Below are 12,459 nucleotides of genomic sequence, written 5' to 3' on the forward strand. Positions count from 1 at the left end.
TTTATGACAGCAGTCATTAAGAGTGATTAAAGTAACTTTTTTTTTTATTTACTGATGCTGTCACTGTTTTAATTATAACTTAATTTGCTCTGTGGCTGCAGAGAGGTTTGATATTTTATTGAAATAAAGGTTTTGTGAGAGTGTGTAATCAGGCAAAGTTTCTTCCTTTTTACAAACAAATGTACATAAGAATGAACCCTGTGAAACTCCATTGTTTATACAATGAATCTAATCGGTGCCTTTGGAAGCAGCTAATATCTGTAAGTTTCTCTTCTATTTTTATTAAAATAAGGGCTTTTTTGCTCATCTTTCTGTGGTTTCCTCTTTGTTGTTACAAGGATGTGGGTCTTGGTACAGCTTTTAGACTCTGTAACCTTCTGTGACATTAGTGCCTGACTTTCAATGCACTTTTCACAGCTGATTTTAACAGCTTTGAAGCAACCTGTGCAACCTTGAATTGAATTAAAATGAAATTTAACCTACTTGCAACCTGCTAGAGATTGATTATAAAATATTATTAGTCAATCCAAAAAGGAGCTTCCTCAGATGATTGTGGGGTTATAAACATACTGGGATGGTGTCAGAACAATCTGCCAAATCATTAATGAGATGAGGATAAGTTTTGGAAAATAGTAAATCATACTTAAAAGGTGTAACAGGGGTATTAAAATGACTTGCTGTAATTTGTCTGACTATGGTGAATTGACCATATTTTGAAAGAGTCTTCTGAGTTTATCTTTATTTCTCTTTGGCAAGTATCCAAGAAAATTACCTTGAAAATCTGATGGTTTGCTTTGTTTTAATTCTGATTTCTAAATGTCTCTTCCTGATGTCAGATTGAGGTGCCCAAAAGGAAGGTTACTTTTACAGCTTGCTAGATGGCAGGAGGTTCTGTAGTCAGAAGATAAAGACTTTAACTAGGAGCTGTGGAGGCAATCCATGATCCAAACATATCATTGCACTTTAATGAAACAACAGTTGTTGACAATAAATAATGCCACCCTCTATAATGAGAACTAGAAGTTTGTTTAAAAAAAAAAAAGATTCCCACATTGAGCATACAGTGCATTAGACATACAGCATAAACAAGTACAAAACGTCAGCCACTACTGCCCAGTACAAGCACAGCACGAACATAAGGACTAAAGCTAACTGGTATCTGCATACCTGTCTGATGTGTGGACATGAGTTGTCAGCCCCCTCTGTTGGATGGAGAGCTGTCAGCTGTACATCAACACCAAATGCTTTACATGAGCACCATACCTACCATGTCAGTGCGATATGTCATGTCTTTGCATGGCCTGGTCAGCCTTAGGGGCTGCTCTCTATGCCCAAATATGACTATGTGACTGGTGACAAGCAAGTCAGACTTCTCAGCAAATAAGCCTTAAGAAATATCACTTACCTGGAAGACCTCTGTAAAAACAGATGTAGATGCAAATATCTGACAGAGAAGTCAACTCAGCAGAGACCAAGCTGCAAAGTGCAAGCATAGATAGGAGCCCAACCTTGGCCAAGGGCAGAAGGATTCCCAGGGCAGGACTCCTTTAATCCACTTAGAAATTTCCAGTATAGGTAAAAACAGGTAGTATGGGAGAGCTGGTCTGGTACAAGAAGCCAGTATTTGGAAATTGGGAGGTAATGTGCAAGGGGACACCCTACAAGCATCTAGAGAGTAGTGTTGAGGCGTGACAGGTAAAAAGAGACAAGACTACATTTGTCTTACTGAAGGGAAGTGGCATTGCAAAGGCTGTGCAGGAAAAAACAGGAATGTACAGTAAACTCCACCATAAGCTGCTGAATATGAGCTCCTCTCAGTCTAGTAAGAATGCGTTTCTAGATTAATTTTGTCAGGCTTTGTGGGTGTCTGTTATTGTAAAATGATAACGTACCTGAAGCTACTGTCTGCAGCTTTCCTGTTTTCAGCTCAGTTTGAGAACCAACCCAGCAGTGGTTTCAGCAGTCACGACACCAGTGGTCACCTTGTTTAGCCAACACCCACTCTTTCCTGGACCTTTGCCTACCCGCAGCTGCAGAATCAGTCATCCTTCCACGCTGTGCTTTCACGGGTGCTTATACAACGCAGAACTGCGGGTTTGCAGCCCCGCTGCAGAACTCCCGCCATGCTCCCTGGCCCAGACTGCCCTTCACCCAGAGGGGCGGATGGGCAGGCACTCTCTCAAGATACGGGGATTTCAACGCTACCAAAGACTTCCCTCCTGTTGCGTCTGGAGGGAATAAAGACCCTGATCGCCTCAGGGTGGACAGATGATGAGTCACGGTTATTGCTCACCTCACTGCTCCTTCACTTCCCTGCGGAGAGGCCGAGGCCAGGCCGGGACATCGACCTGTGGGTAGGCCTGGCTCAGCAGGGCCGGTGGCAGGACAGGGCCAGGCTCAGGGGAGCTGGAGACCGGCCCTGCTGCAGCCTTGCTGGGGCAGGGGCTGACGACCATGGTGGTTGACATGGGTCCTGGGCCATGGCGGGGGGGGTGGGTGAGCCCTGGGGGCTGGGCAGGGGCAGTTGGGCCTGGTGGTGTTCTGGGGGCCTGGCAGTAATGCCCTTCCACCTGCTACCTCGCCCAGGAAAGAAAAAAAGATGCTGTAAATGTAGTGAAGTCATTACACACACAAAGCCCAGTATCTGAACTGGAATTAACCTGCTGGGTTATGGCTTCCAGTCTCTATAACTCATTATTTCCCATCAGTGACTAAGATACAGCCACTGTTCACATGAACAGAGCAAGTGAAATCTTTGAGAGTCTAAACATCAATTAGTTGTTATTAGGCTGCAGGGTGCGAAAAGTCTTCTGTGGGATGGGAAGAAGGATATCCTTGCTGTTTTTGACCTTACAAAGCTAAAAGGGACCAATTTGTGTTTGCAACATCCTCTGAGACCGCCAGCTGAAAAGCATTAACAGCAGTATATTATTCTTTCCACTTTTATATCACTTCCCCTTTTTTCCCCAGTTTTTCCCAGTTTCTGTCTGCAACCCAGTCCTGAGCCAATTCTCACTAGCCTCTTTTAAGATCTTCCTTCCCCTGACCTTCAGGATGGAGTCCCTGTGAGGGACCCATCCCAACAGTAATGGATCAAGTCCACACACTCTGCATCAGCAGGTTTTGTTGCACCACGGCCAACTACCAACCCACTTTGCGGTGTCCATCTGCTCCTTTACCTGCATTGCCTTTATAGGACAGGGCTTGCTCTGCTCAGCACAGTGACATGGCCGCTGGTCAATGATCAAGGCCAGTATGTTGATGTGTTGGAGTTATTTATTCATGCCTCTGCAACATCCCAATGTGAACAGTATTTGGTACATATTAATGTAATAAGCAAAGAAGCAGAGAAGATCTGCACATGGTCACTTCCAAACTGTTGGCAAAAAAAGACCTAGAGAATATTTGGAAGATAATGGGAACACACCAAGCTAACCACAGGCTTCTTCAGAAACACAGCAGGTCCTTCTGTTAGTAGAAGTCTGTCAAAATCCATAGCAAAATTTCTGTTTGCTTTGACAGATGTTAGATAGGCACTGTGTTAGAGAAGTATAATCACTCCCATCACAATCAGTATTTTTACTTTTTTCAACAGACCATTCACTGAAAGGGTGACATCATGAACCAAGCTGTGAGAAGAGTGGATTTTCTTGATCACAGAAACAAAAACAAAACAAAACAAAACAAAACAGAAAAAATTGGGAAAATAAACCAGAAGAAAAAATATTTTTTTTTTCTCTCTCATAATGGAAGATTAATTGGAAAAATGTTTATCTGTTTAATACTTTAACTCTTGGAACATGAATGTAGTTAAATATTTAGTAATGCAGAATTGAAGTATTTGGTTTTGAATAATGTCACAGTGAAATATTTGATCATTGAAAGCTTTTCTGTTTTTTCTCATTCAGTGACATCTCATTCACTATCAATCTGAAATTGAATTTTTCTGTAACAACACATTTAAAAATCTTGTCTCATCCCAGGCACAATGAATAAGGTGAGCAGTACTAAGTAGTAGGGTGAAGTCCAATACAAATTGTGTTATCTAAGAGGCAGTTTCCTACTAAAGATAAGTAAAGTTGTTGTCTGGACAAAGGGAAATATTTTGAACTGTTCTCGTAAAGCTGTGGTGGTGTAAGTAAAGCTGTAAAGCAGGGAGGTACTTTTTAAAGGTGGTGCACTAAAGCAGCAGCAGCATCTACTTCTAATGCATAGCACAGTATTTATCAAAACTGTCTTGCCTGTCTCATGGATCTCTGTGAAGGGAAATTATTTTTTTTATCCAGTCAATATATCTTTCAGTCAGTCGTGTATAGACTCCAGGCATGCCTCTTCTTCCACATCTTTTTCCAAAAGAAACAATCCCACTGTATTGGCCGGCACAGATTAATGGCCCACCTGAATCTCCCTAGAACACAAAACAGAATTAACTATCAATGTGTGTTCGTGGCTCTCCAGAGTAGCATGCAGTGCCACCTGCAGTGCATAAGCATGTTTGGAAATGTTGCTTCTGAGCTGTTCCTATGAAATGGATCAGTTGCCACACATCACTTCATGGGAGTTGGGTGAGGCATAAGAAGAGTTGCTCTTCAAGCCTGAGGTTGTCTTTGATGTAAATGTTGTAGACCAGCACAGTGCAATCATAATTCTATTTCAAAAGTGTTTTTTTTTATTGTTGATATAAACTGATTCTCAGTTATTTAGCAATTACCCTACTGGACTCTGCACAGAAGACATCAAAAGCAAGATCCAAACAGCACTTTTGAGTTACAGTACAGTTTGATTCTGTACTATTCAGATGTTGACATCTGGAAAGGATCAGATGATTCAGACCCTGAAAGTTCTTTTTCTCTGATAACTATAGGTGGTGCCTAAGGAGAGCACCCTAGGTAAAGAAATGCACCTAAAGTTAACTGAGATAATGCCAGACTTGAATTCCCATACTCTCAAACTTGTTGTGTACATTGATCTGAACTACTCAAAGTTGTAACACTTCTTTTTCACAGCAATAAAGTCTTTTACAAATGTGGTTAAAATCATTGTGAATCTGATCAGCCTCGTTAAGTGTGTAGCACTGCTTTGTTCCCAGTGAAAAGAGAAGCATTGTTAAAAGAACATCCCCTCCTGTTTGTAATTTTGCTTCTTACCTGGCAAGCATCACTCTTGGAAAATCTTTTTTTTCCTACAGCACACAACATGTTGCTGGTTATTTTTATGTAATTTCCATATTTGTTCTCACAGCTTTTCCTACCAACAATTTTAAGTGTTGCTTTCTGAAGATATTTTGATGGCTTTCCTGAAGATGTGACTCCCCAGCCAGCCACCCGGCACGTTGTGCCTGGTTTGATATCTTCACAAGAGTCAGGCAGAGGCAAAAGTTGCACGTATTTATTCAGCTTTGCAATACCATTCAGCTGGAAAAAAGAAGAAGAAAAATTGCTTTCTCATACAGAAAGGAAGGAAAGTATAACGTAGTTTCAATTGGCATTTAGTCTCATTTTACCAATACTTTCCTTATAAATCACTTTTCAGTATTTAGGAACTGATCCTGAGCTTAACTGCCCCTTTGCAAATCCAAAAGAATTTCTCTGGTTGTCTGTATAACAATTCCCTATTTACGGCAGCAGTAGTGAGTTCAAGCCCAGCTTCCCGTCAATTACAGCAGTAAATTAAAAACTTGCATAGGAGTTAGGCTGTTGGATCTATGTCCTAATTCGAGAACCTAACTTTCCACTGAACTTCTGTGTCGAAATCAGACTCTGGTGCTTGACTGACACACAGAAAAGTCCCAAAGCATGGTCCAATGTACCCAGTAACAAAGATGAAAACAAAAGCTATAACCAATTAGACATGACAGCAGCGACATAATTGGGGAAAAATGAGGTCTTGAACTCTTCAGACCGCCAAATTTTTGCTCTGAGAGATTCAAAAGGGCTTAAATGATCCAAACTTTCTGTGTTCTATTGGCCTTTACCTGAAAGATTCATCCCTTAAGCAGAGGCCAGTTTAAGCCTGTAAATGAAAACATAGCCAAATACTAACACATCTCTTCAGTGTGCTTTTAGGGCCTCACAGCTACTGAACAGACATTTTCTGTTTTACACACAATCACCGCACCATAATTCATTTCACAGGTGGTTATATGTGTTGCTGAATGCTTGTCAGTTAAGCGATTCTGGCTTTATACTTTTTAAAAAAAGCCCTCCAATAAATCACAAGTTTATCCAAAAAATACTTACAGTTTATCATGCCAGTGCTGGGGGCAATTTCCAAAGATGGGAAGTTTATCCCAAGACACTTAGTGCTCCATTAGAGCAGAACTGTAGAGAAGGGGGGTAAACCCTTCTACTAATGCTATCCCTGCTCCTTTGTCAAACTCAGACAAAGGATTTTATGGTATCCATATCATGCTGGAACAGAGTTGTAACTTGCAAGCTCTAGAAGTACTACTTCTAGCATACTAGAATTAGGTACTTCTATACGTACTAGAAGTACTAGTAGTAGAAGATCTACTAGCAGTAGAAGTACTAGAAGTACTAGTACTAAAAGTCTGGTACTTCTAGAAGTACTACTTCCTACCTAATACCTATTTTGGTGTTGTGTTCACAAATAACCTAGTGCTCCAGATAAGCTGCTGGTGGCCACAGAAGAAGCCAGTGAAATGAATCTGTCTGCCTTTGCAATAAAGCAGATGGAGAATGCTCACTAGCATCTGAGGAAGGAGCTTCTCACACTTGGGCAGTGATTAAGTCGCTGGGGTCACAGATGTCTGTAAATGCTCCAGCTAGTTCCAGAAAAGGATGTTGCTGGTTTCCTCCCTGTGTCATTGTCATACCACACTGGTGATACCATCTAAATGTTAGAAATCAGGTTCAAGTCATCACTTCTTTTTTCATATAATACCACCAATTATTTCAGAAGTGTGGTAATAGTCATAATATACTGTACCTATTATAAAATATGTATTATTTTATATATGTATATATTTTAAATATACATATTGATCTTTCACATAAAACTATTTCTTCATTATCACAGGCATAACATTAAAGCATAGCCTGAATAAATATCCACCCAAGACTTCTTAGGCATCATACTGAAGTCATGACATTTCTAAGGGTAGAGGCAAAGTCTTGTCTTTCTCAGGAACTTCCAATCGGCACTGAAACTGCTAATACTGGGAAGGCAGTCCTCCAGAACCATTTGACCATCTACAGGTTTCTTACATAAAGACTGCCCTCTCCCTATTCAAAACACCCACAGTTGCCTCCATGTCAATCTCAGTGCTGGAGTTCTCAGTGGAGGGACACCTGAGGCATGAGCCAGGCTGAGCAGGAGCTGGTATGCAGGAAATTCTTACAGCCCCGCCCACTTCGGCATCCAGGATAATGAAGTTGGCAAGGATCTGTCCATGCTTCATGCTGCAGTGTCCTGAGCCTTCTTCACTGTGTGATCCCTCTGTGCCCCTAGACCTGAATTCATCTGTGTCTTGTATTATCCATACTTTTACTTTATGTGGTTACCCCAAATAATTAACAGTAAGTTTCATTCCCATTTTTGCTTAGTCCAGTACAAGGTATCCCTCTGGGATACAGCTGTGACCCAGACTCCATTGCATACAGCACTTCAGCACTGCCTTTGAAAAATTATTAAAAAACGTGGTTTGGGGTTTTGGAGGGATTGCTGCAGTGAGTGGGTTAAAGGGAGCTTTAGAGCACAGAATGGGCTTGAAATGTCATCCCTACTCAGAGTACCAGTGATCCTGTAACCTTATCTAGATTAGTACAACCAAAAGCAGGGTGTTCTGTGATATTGTTAAGCTATCTAAACAATGTACTCTTTGATATCAAAGAATAGCCAAAACAATCATCAGCAACATTCTCTTTATAATACTATAACAGTAATTAACACAATACCTTGAGAAGCATTATATCATTTTCCTTGGAAGACCTGCCAAACTGAGGATTAGGAAAGTAGTGCATAACCTTAAATATCTGCTGTTCTTTTTCAGCTATGGATGCCTGGTGGGCTCCAAGAACAACTCTAACTTCTGATTTGTTTAATCTGTAATTTAAAGAAAGTACAGGGAGAGAAGGTCACTACTGGAACTGAACAACATCTCTCAAGATAATCAAAAGACATGTAACATAATACTCACAAATTCATTTTACAACAACGTAATTAAAACATAGGGAAAGATACTGTTCATTTCTATGTTTTGACATGAGCTTGTATTTTCCTCTACAAAGTAAAATTTCTTTACTGTAAATTAGTTTGGTGAAATAGTGATGTGACAGCTGACCTTCAGGGATTTACAGAGTTTGTAATGAATTTCATTAAAAAGCCTACTGGCATTTCAAGGAGAGTTCCTTGCACAAGGACTGCTGGTGCTGATGCCTTTAATTTTTGATGGTCTCCTTTGGACTTCTGACCTAATCCTGCAAAGGACTGAAACATGCCTGATCAATAGCATGTAGATTGTCTTGTTGACATCAATGGGATGTCACTACACACATTGATACTCAATACTCATACTGAGCTTTAGGTATACAGGTAAGTGCTCTGCTAAAGTGGACATTTTTTAAATTAATAAAAGTTTTGTCCTTAACTTCACTAAACACAGGATTCAGCCCATTAAGGAAGAAAGATGGGTGTTGCCTAACTCAAGACATCCCTACAGTGAATATTAAAAAGGGAGACTGCTAAAACCCAGAGAGAGTTGTATGACAAGTTCCTGCTAATAAAGAGTAAGAGTTAAACAACTCATAATTCTCTCTCTCCTCCAAGCTCCCTGAGTATCATCAGAAATTTATGTATTAGAGTTTGTCTTTCTTCATTTTGCTCTGCTAAAATAAATGCAGCCCAGTAAGATGACATTGCCAGAAGACACACTGCTGCTTTTCTGTGCTTCATCTTCAGAATGCAACCTCACTACACACAGGACAACTTATTCAAGCCAGAACAAAGACTTTATCATTCCAAACAACAAAAAAAAATATTTTCTTCATTTCAGCTGCATGTCTCACTGAAAGATACAATTTGTTTACTTGTGTGTGAACGTTCACTTATGAAAATAGCTGCAAAGGCAGTGCTGGACCCTAAAAAATTCTCTTTTTATCTACAAAGCACACTTACACAGTGAGAATGATATAAACAAAACTCCACCCTGGTACTCTTGCATGTATCATCCCCAACAGAGGTGTAATTGCTGGACTTGCAGCATAAAGAAATTCATGTTGCCAGATTAATGCTATTTTGTCTAAGACAAAAATTATTTCAGAAGCGATTATCACATGATATTCATTAGTTAGGAAGGCTTACATGCACTGCAGTTGCACCTGCCAAGAATAGCCTAGACATAGCACACGGGTGGGTGGGTTTTGCATGGGCATCATCACACAAGACAGGAGAAGGAGACCAGACAGATGTTGTTTCACTTTGCCCCAGTGACAAAGACTCAAAGTCAGCCCAAACCCATGTGCTTGCTAGAAAACCAAACCAGTGACCAGAGCTGTCCTCTTCACAGGACCAGAGACAACCAGTGCCCTTTCCACTGAATAGCTCCCAAATCTGAATTTTTATAACCATAACTAAGAGGATATCTCTAACCTGTTGACTGAGGAGTGAGAGACTCCAGCTCCCATCAAAAAATCCCTTAATTCCAAAGAGGAAGACTTGGCTTTTGTTTTGTAAATGTCCAAAACAGCACATGCTAGATGTGAATGTTTCTACTCTTACAAAAAACGCAACCAAACCTGATTCAGCTGAAGAAGTGTGGAAGTCCAATTCACTTAGCAAGAAGGAGCTGTGTCCACTATTTCAGACTAACTGACGGAAGAAGTCTGGCTGAGCTGCCCACATTGAGTTTGAGGAGGTCAGGTTCGCACAAGTTTATTGTAATTTGCTTTTAGTTACTCAAAGTACTAGGAGAACTAAAATTTATTATTTGGAGAATATTTTAGCAAAAACATGGGCATTTTACTTCCTAAGGTGAACAGTAGATGTCCTCCTTACCCTAAGCCAGCTGTTCAACAGCTATGCCAGCCTTGGGGTAGCCCACCTGGGGAATGGATGCTTGTGCTCACACTTGACTTATCAAAAGGACAAGGCTCCTTGTCATAGTCATAAGTAGCATTCCATTTTTGTGAGCCCCAGTCAATCAAAATGGGAGGAATAGTGTTTTCATCTAATTCAACTTCATCTCTTGGGGTGTTTTGATGCTTAGTCCCAGGCACACTGGTAAGACTTGTTTAAAGCACCTTGGAATATATCCCTGTCTCTAAGATATCACTGTTTCAGATGCATAAATAATGAATTGGGTCTTTTATCAGCACAGTCTGCATCCTGCAACATCGGCAGGATCAGACTAATGAGGGTAACTGTACACAATGCAGATCTGCAGATTAGTAGTTTACAAAACACCACAGAATGACAAGTTCTTAGATCAATTTAACTGAGACACCTGCAGCTTTTAGCAGTTCTTAAGACATCAGTAACCATTTTTCTTTATTTACAGGTTGGCATGCCATGCCCCACCACAATGAAGTGTTAAAATTGCCCCAGTGTAAGATACTTACTCACAATGCGCTGCTGTCAAAACCCATTGCTTCTCCACAAGAGCTCCTCCACACACAGTGATGTTCTTTGTCTGGATAGCAGCCATACAAGGCCAGGAATGAGGACGCACGACGTGTCCTCCGATAATGTCCGTGCAGCCATCTGAAATGCAACAGAAGTGCAATGTTACATGTTACCCAGAGGAAGTGGAAATTTGGATATTTTTATCCTTAGAGGGGTACTTACATCTCGGGGGTAGGATAACAGCAACTAGAGAGAGTAGGAGAGCTAGCAGGTGTCTTGTCATAGCTGCTGCTATTAACTGGACATTGTAAATTACCACACAGTCTTTTCTATTTAAATGTCCCCTACAGGAAATGGTGGTTGAAACGTTTTATGAGTAGCTCCCTCTCTTGAAGTTTCCCTTTACATCATTAATATTGTGTTATTTTAACTGCAGCTTGGTTTCTTTATGTTCTTTCTTCAGGTTTCTTTAAAACCTGCCTATTTCTTGAATGCCCAATGTGTGTTAATTCATTCAAGTCTTACAGGAACTCCAGCAGCCCTTCACCACAGGTATTATATTAGAAAATAAGCACATAAGAAAATTCCTGAGTACTACATGGGTTGAATGTATAATAAAACCTAAGTGTCTCAGAGAATTCAATGTGCTTTTGACTTTAAAGAAAAAAAAGGAAATATGGGAGAAGAATTAAACTGGCCATCTTCAAGCAAGTAAACAGGTGGGAGAATGAATACAAGGGCCACCTGAAAAGGCTTCACCAAACACCAGTGAGGGGGAAAACTCAGGGCATGTAGAATACAAAAGTCATTCAAACTGTGGACCAAGATACAGCAGCAGCCAGCAAATGCTCTGCAGAATTATACTGCCCAGGTAATATTTTCAAGTGAAAGACTGAAAAAGATTCATACATGAAGTTTATGAGAGCCACTGAGATTTAGCAGGCATCTGTTGTCTGGTAAGTTTGGGAAGACCTGACACAAAAAACAAGCTACACACATGGAGGGCATAGCAATTTGTATTTTCTTAGTAATAATTTTTGTGGGTGCAGGATTCAGATGCAGAAAACCCTAAAGCGTGCAAGGGTGAAATGCAAACAAAATCTTGTCAGTGTTCACAAGAAAAAGATAAAAAGACACAGTGGTGGGAGACACATTTGTGTATTTCAAACCTCTGTGTCTGCACCCATGTTTTGCATGCCTTGCTGGTAAACCACTACAAAAAAACAGCATGCCCTTGTGTGAAGAATTTTAAAAGCCTACTATGATCTTAAGTACCTTTAGAAAGAATGAGAAATGTAACTTGCCCAATATAGCTAGCTCTCATTTTTATTCAAGAGTTAGAAAACAGCAGCTCTCCAGATTGTTGAATGAGATTATAGCAGTGAAATGTTTATTTCTGTGGCACAGAATCTTACTAGTTTTAACCCGGTTTGAAAACATGTATGTGATGCAACGTAATGTAACACTTTTCATATTTCAGAATCCTCTTCCAAAGCTCTTTTAAAAGAAAACACGTGACTGTTAGAATTCATCAGCTCAAAGAGCCAGCTCTAGTTACGCCCAAATCACTCTCCATCCTCCAGCTCATCCTGGGATTATTCACCCACTGGACATTATCTCTGCAAAGAGGATCCTAAAGGCATAATTCTGTTCAAGTCCTTTATGGCTTTGCCCTCCCACTAAGTGGCTAGCTTAGAAAGCAGCGTAAGAGACAAAATGGGCAACATGCCTACGTTCTGACAAGGCAGGAGAAGGCTTGTGTTTCCAGAGCACAATATCTAATGCTGGATTCTTTCTGCCAAGTACATTCAACCTGATAAAAGTAACACTGATTTGCTACAAGGCTTTGAGGAATCTCTGAGTTAACTACATCTACTT

At 40.5% G+C, this 12,459-nt stretch overlaps 1 protein-coding gene across 1 annotated transcript; it reads right to left on the bottom strand.

The window, feature by feature from the left end:
* Window positions 1-4,246: 4,246 nt before the first annotated feature.
* On the bottom strand, window positions 4,247-10,864 carry LOC309416025 (granzyme A-like; the record flags this gene model as incomplete). Its single annotated transcript, XM_082013760.1, has 5 exons — window positions 4,247-4,408; window positions 5,148-5,414; window positions 7,917-8,064; window positions 10,578-10,719; window positions 10,804-10,864. 5 exons carry the CDS (start codon window positions 10,862-10,864, stop codon window positions 4,247-4,249), a joined length of 780 nt encoding a protein of 259 aa, XP_081869886.1.
* Window positions 10,865-12,459: the final 1,595 nt, after the last annotated feature.

The sequence above is a fragment of the Phaethon aethereus genome (genome assembly GCF_964289735.1).
Source record: "Phaethon aethereus genome assembly, chromosome: Z".
Lineage (NCBI taxonomy): Eukaryota > Metazoa > Chordata > Aves > Phaethontiformes > Phaethontidae > Phaethon > Phaethon aethereus.